The sequence below is a fragment of the Triticum urartu genome, chromosome 6A (assembly GCF_056163025.1).
Source record: "Triticum urartu cultivar PI428250 chromosome 6A, HENAU_Tu73, whole genome shotgun sequence".
NCBI lineage: Eukaryota > Viridiplantae > Streptophyta > Magnoliopsida > Poales > Poaceae > Triticum > Triticum urartu.
Genome location: NC_141878.1, coordinates 496,097,783 through 496,104,363, shown reverse-complemented (window position 1 = coordinate 496,104,363; position 6,581 = coordinate 496,097,783). Strand labels below are relative to the sequence as shown.

At 41.0% G+C, this 6,581-nt stretch overlaps 1 protein-coding gene across 1 annotated transcript; it reads right to left on the bottom strand.

Moving 5' to 3' along the window:
- Positions 1 to 1,290: 1,290 nt before the first annotated feature.
- Positions 1,291 to 6,330, bottom strand: LOC125514370 (outer envelope pore protein 16-3, chloroplastic/mitochondrial). The gene is made up of 3 exons (XM_048679679.2): positions 6,152 to 6,330; positions 5,643 to 5,964; positions 1,291 to 1,696 (listed from the first exon to the last, which is right to left on the bottom strand). Exons 2-3 carry the CDS (start codon positions 5,944 to 5,946, stop codon positions 1,548 to 1,550), a joined length of 453 nt encoding a protein of 150 aa, XP_048535636.1. The 5' UTR covers positions 5,947 to 5,964; positions 6,152 to 6,330; the 3' UTR covers positions 1,291 to 1,547.
- Between the last annotated feature and the right edge of the window lie 251 nt (positions 6,331 to 6,581).

Sequence of the window (6,581 nt, the reverse complement as noted above, 5' to 3'; positions counted from 1 at the left end):
TCAAATGATACAAGTCTTGAACAAGAATCTACAACGCACGAGAACGTCCTTGTTGATGATTCTTTACAGTGACTGCATCCAGCTCAAATAATGCGATATCTCACACCGAGTTCAAAGATACTTAACCCTTCCTCCTCTTACTAATATTACAAAATGTTTGTGTATATCCAACACCTGGTATAAGCAGTAATATCAAATCCAGAAGTGAATCGTACTAATTTCTTTTACGTAAGGCAGAGTTGAGTTTTGGGGGTTTTTGGTGGAAAAGTCGACAGAGAATGATCAACACATCCTTGTTTAAATAGGTTCACTAGACCTTAGCTACTTAATTTACACGTGGGCGTGTCTGCCGACGTATGTAGAGTTGGCCTTTTTGGGTTTCTAGTGGGAAAGTCGACAGAGAAGGATCAACATATCCTTGTTTAAATAGGTTCACTAGACCTTAGCTACTTAATTTACACGCAGACGTGTCTGCCGAGGTACGCGCATCGCATTGAATGGTAAAAAATGGTTCAGACATTTGCGAGCGATTTGGGGTACGCCATTAGAGATGGAGGCCCTTACAACTACAATAGGCCTGCTGCAAATGCAAAGCCTTTGATGTCTAACCCTGAACAACAACAGAACCAAGGACCAGGCTTCTTTGCTAAATGGGTAACTAGTTTGCCAGTCACATTGACGTCCATCTTGCGAGAAATTTTCTTAAAAAGAATCAGATAAGAAAATCAGTGAATGATAAGAGATCCTCCGAGAAATGGCAAAGGATGGAGCAGACGAAATCCAGAATTGAAGGGGTTGGACAAGGTGCGTTTGTTAAAGGCAGCCCCAGCTTGTTTCTTTACACATATTTTTTTTTTGTGGGAAAGCATGTATCTTTAGTGATCTAAACGCTTTTATATTTCTTTACAGAGGGAGTAATAGTTACATCGCTCACGAGATTACACAAAGATTACACACAAGATAGCTAGGGGGTTCATCAACCCAAGTACAGGTGTTCTTATTCCGCAGCCCAGTTCGTTGTACCACTGGTGCCATGAATTTACTAAGCATACAACTATCCTATTACTGGTGTAGTCAAATGTGGACTGCAAGAATTCTGAAGAAAAAAAATACTACGCAAAACGCTGATACTACAGCTTTTATAAGGTTTTCCCAACAGATCATCAAGCTATCAAAGTATGATGTATTACCCAAGCTGGACGTAAAATCATCATAAAGTTCCAACACAACATAGTTCAGCAACTAGAGACTTTCTGACTCTTTGTTTGATGCTTGAAGCAATAGAACAAATTTCGTAAAACCGCAACTTCAATCAAGGGTTGGGGTAACAATATTGTGTCACATGTGATTATTATCATAACCAATGATGAAGCAAAATAAAACAAGATATTTATTCCAGGTCTGTTGTATTGCCCTCGAGCAAAACAAGTTACTACAGCTTTGCAAAGGAACTAGGTGCATCAGCAAAACAGACATAACAGCACGCATCAGCTCAAAAATTCACCGAGCTGGTTTGCATGATTTGTGCTACAAGTAAACAACCTTGGTCAATGCGCAGGCTCGGGCTTCTTTTCCGTTGTGTATGCATGGTACGCTTTGCCATTGTCCACTCTGGTAGTATTACCACCAACGTCCAGGATGGCAGATGTGAATGCCAGGCTAGAACCACCAATGAGGGCAGACTTAATGCTCTTTCCTGTCAATTGGCACAGTTAGAAGTCTTCCTAGACAATAATACTTGTGCATATGAATATAATTACACTAATAAAGAGGTTGTCGACATGATCATGAAACTAACATGATGGGGCACATACCAAGACTTAGACTAGTGGATTCACATGCAGTGGTGACTGATTGGAATAATGTTGACAGTTTGTGGAATATGATCTATCTGACTGGGATATCCTAGATGACTATTTGTCACTGGATCCAATATCAAAATTCTGCAAGGGATCTTTAGCGGTAACTGGATTCATATTTCTGATGCCCACATGCATGATCTGGAATAATAGCACTTGGGTTCTTCAAGTTGCATAAATAGAATCCGTGATATTATGCAGATTAATCAGGAGCCATGCAACATGCTACATAACACCAGAGTTGGACTCTGTTAGTTTTTTTCGTGCTCCATACATGCCACTAGGACAGTGTTATTCTATGGCATGGCAAACATACATAAATAATGATCTCATGATTCAAACCGATTCCATGAGTCTAATAGGCTGCCAGAGGATAAGATCTAGTTTAGCCCTATCTAATTCAGATTCATTAAAAGGCAAATGGCTTATTAACATCATTGCTGCACCTAGTTGTAAAAAAACATCATTGCGGCACCTTGATCGTTAGGTAAAAAGGCACAGGCCCTCTTTGGATGATTCAGTACTTAAAAATCTCAATATTCATAAACAATGATCATTGATCAGTTTCCCATGAAATACAACAGTTTATGAGAACCAATTTTTTTATAGTATTGAGACAGGATCAATGTGTTTGATAGTTGCAGTATTTAGTAATAGTGTTATGTCCAAAGTGTAGGAAGGTCAACTATCTGTTGTTACTCTGATTAAAAGCACATGCTCAACAACAATATCTACATTCAAGTTATAACAATAAGGAGGGCGGGCCTGGCGCAGTGGTAAAACCATGTCCACAAGTCATCATCTAGCTAGTTGTACGCAGAAATGTTTTTTTATAGTTAAATATAATAAAATATATCTAACGTAGGAATATGATCTGCTTCCTTCTTCGGGTCTTTAGGTTAATTTCTGAAGAAAAGAGGGAGATAAAACTGAAGTGGATGCAGACATGATCATCCAGAAACGTACTCAATTTTGTACCCTTGACTTCAGTTTAGCAGACTTCCAAGAATATTTAAATATTATTAGTATTTACCACACTATGATATCATAAAACTCTGGAGTTTGTTGTATCCAAACACCTCGAATTTTTCTATAACATATATCTCTGGAACCCGGCAACAACAACAACAACAACAACAACAACAACAAAGCCTTTCAGTTCCAAACAAGTTGAGGTAGGCTAGACTTGAAACCCAGAAGATCTTGAAACCTAGTCATGGTTCGTCCATGGCATATCTCTGGAACTCATAGTATCCAAAAACTCCAAAAATATAACTTATCAAGACTGGATTCAAATACTATTCTTGGTTAATCTTAGGTCACCATCCCTGGTTAGGAAAATATTTTTAAGTATTGAGCTTAATACAACCAGAGCTAAGCAAGGGAAGCCATTTTGCGGAAACATGACAAGTCTAATGTGAATTGTGAAATGCAGTATACATGTCTGACCCGTATCTGTCCACGCAATAACTCTTACTGCGTAGTCACCAGAAGCCAATGACTATAGGAGCATAAACTATGCCATCACCCAATATTAGGATGGGTCAATCCAAAATGCTCCAGATCTGACATATCTAAGTAACTGTTCCTCAAACAGGAGAATCATACTTTAATTTAGTGTGGTTCTCCAATATCATTACAAAGGGAGGAACACTTTCAAGCCATTTTGTGGAAACATGATAAGTCTAATGTGAATTGTGAAATACAGTATACATGTCTGACCCGTATCTGTCCACACAATAACTCTTACTGCGTAGTCACCAGAAGCCAATGACTATAGGAGCATAAACTATGCCATCACCCAATATTAGGATGGATCAATCCAAAATGCTCCAGATCTGACATATCTAAGTAACTGTTCCTCAAACAGGACAATCATACTTTAATTTAGTGTGGTTCTCCAATATCATTACAAAAGGAGGAACACTTTCAAGGTATTCATGAGAACCACAGTTTTTTCACAGTATTGAGACAAGTCCAATGTGTTTGGTAGTTGCAGCAATTGGTACTCCCTCCGTAAAGAAATATAGGAGCGTTTAGAGCATAAACTATGCCATCACCCAGTATTAGGATGGATCAATCCAAAATGCTCCAGATCTGACATATCTAAGTAACTGTTCCTCAAACAGGAGAATCATACTTTAATTTAGTGTGGTTCTCCAATATCATTACAAAAGGAGGAACACTTTCAAGGTATTTATGAGAACCACAGTTTTTTCACAGTATTGAGACAAGTCCAATGTGTTTGGTAGTTGCAGGAATTAGTACTCCCTCCGTAAAGAAATATATAGTGATCTAAACGCTCTTATATTTCTTTACAGAGGGAGTATAGTGTTATGTCTAAGAGTGTAGCTAAGATAACAATCTGTTGTTTAAAAGCCCATGTTCCACAACAATATCTACATTCAAGTTTTAAGTTTTCATAATAACTTCAATATCGATAAAGGTCTGTACACAAAACCGAGCGCATAAGTTATCATACAGTTAGTTGTACCCACATACTTTTTCGAGTTAAATATAATAAATATATCTAACACAGGGAATATGATATGCTTCCTTTTCCTGTGCTTTAGGTTTATTTATGAAGAAAAAAGAACATAAAACTGAAGTGGATGCAAACATGACCATCAAGAGATGTACTGGACTTTGGAGGCTTAACTTCAGTTTTTTTTAAAGCTATTCAGCACACTTCAAAAATCATTAAATATCATTAGTATTTACAATGCTATGATTTCGTAAACCTCTGGAATTTGTTAATAACATATATCTCTGGAAGCCATAGTACCCACGAACTCCAAAAATACTACATATCAAAATTGGATTCAAACACTATTCTCGGTGAGTCTTAGCTTACCATCCCCAGTTAGAATAAAACTGTTTAGGCCTTTAGCTTAATACGACAAGAGCTAAGCCAGGGAACCCATTTTACGAAAACATGGCAAGTCTAATGTGAATTGTGAAATTCATTATACATGTCTGACCCGTATCTGTCCACACAATAGCTCTTACTGTGTAGTCACCAGAAGCCAACTACATATAGGAGCATAAACTATGCCATCATCCAATATTAGGATGGGCCAATCCAAAATGCTCCAGATATGAGATATCTAAGTAACTGTTCCTTAAATAAGCTAATCACTCTTTCATTTAATGTGATTCTCCAAGTATCATTTAAAAAGGAGGAACACATTCAAGATATTTAAGATTGTAACAAACATCTGATTGAACTATATAAGTATAAGGCTCATCAGTTTATTCAGGTTTACCAACAAACTTCTATTATTATGCGTGGAAATAAAACTTTCATTGATACAAGGACCTAGCGAAAATCATCTCATCAAGCTGCAATAGGAACAAGTACTTACAGCTGAACTGCATTTCAAAATGGGCAAAGTTTGAGTGATTTGAACCTATGATCTGATGGCAGTGATTGTCTGAGAACAAGCAATGTCATTCAATCAACCAATCATAGTGCATATCTTCTTATGACACCTTTCGTCAATGATAATCCCTCAAAATATAACTAAACTTACCGATCTAACAGAACCCAGTTCGTGCAAAATAGATCATCTTATTAACATAATCAGTACCATTCGAACACAATGCAGGTTGATACCCACATGACTGCATTGAATACTGACCAGAAACACAGAGAAATAACGCAACCCCCCAGTTTATCACTATCCATTAGAGAATGCAAATCTCAACGTGTGATCAGTTGGCAGGATATATAAACCAAGTTGCACGCGCAACTTTGGAGGACGGCGAGAGCCTGTATCTAACCTCTGTAGCCATAGACGGTGGCGCCGGAGACGAAGGCGCCGATGGCCCCGTTGACGAAGTCGCGCTTCTTGCGCTGGCTCAGCACAATCTGCTCCACGCCGATGTAGAGCCCTCCGACGGCGGCGAAAGTGACCCCGTAGCTGCCGCACATCTTGAGCGTCCGGACGAGGCCCGGGAGCGCGACGTGGCGCTCCACCCGGGGCACGTCGTACCAGGTGGCGACGATGGTGCCCCAGATGGTGCCCGCGGCCAGGCCCGTCACGGCGCCCTTCACCGTCTTCGTCGCCGGCGAGTCATCCTCCATCGCGCCCTTTCCCACTCCCTGCGAGAGCAACATGAAAAAATTAACGCCCGCTCGAGCTCGTGAGCCGAGGAACCCTAGCGCGAGATCGAGATCTGGCAGAAGGAGAGCGCGGTCTGCTCGATTTGATAGGAGGCCCGAGCGACGCGAGCTGCGGGCGTCCCGGTCTGAGAGGTGCGCGTAGTGGGGAGGGAGGGCTGGGGCTTACCTGCGCAGCGTGTGCCGGCGGCCGCGTGCCGAGGCGGAGGCGGAGAAATGGTTGGGATTTCTCGGGCGGAAGGGAGGAGGAGTTGGGGGGTGGAAACGGGAGAGGGGATCGCGTCGTGGGACGGTGGGAGTGCGGGTGAGAGAGAGAGTGAGACGGGCGCAGTGGCCGCCTCGGATCGGCGATGCTCGCTCGCCCGCGCCGTTCGCGTCAGGGTTTAGGCCCGGTCGCTAGGCCCACCATTTCACCATGTACGACACCTCTCATGGGCTTCCAAAGCCCTGTTTGGATAAAAAAAATTGTTTCTTTAGATCTCCGGTTCCAAAATTCGAATTTAAACCAAGTACTGAGACTATCTCGAGAAATGTCTCCTATCTTTTTTTTGCATGGTATACGTGTCTCACTTATAACATAAGGATCATAATACAAATCA

Bases quoted from the DNA above. Each gene is read 5' to 3' on its own strand.
- LOC125514370 (XM_048679679.2), bottom strand. From the start codon at position 5,946: ATGGAGGATGACTCGCCGGCGACGAAGACGGTGAAGGGCGCCGTGACG. The intron at 1,697-5,642 runs GTTAGATACAGG...GCCAATTGACAG, and splicing joins CACCGTCTATGGCTACAGAG to GAAAGAGCATTAAGTCTGCC.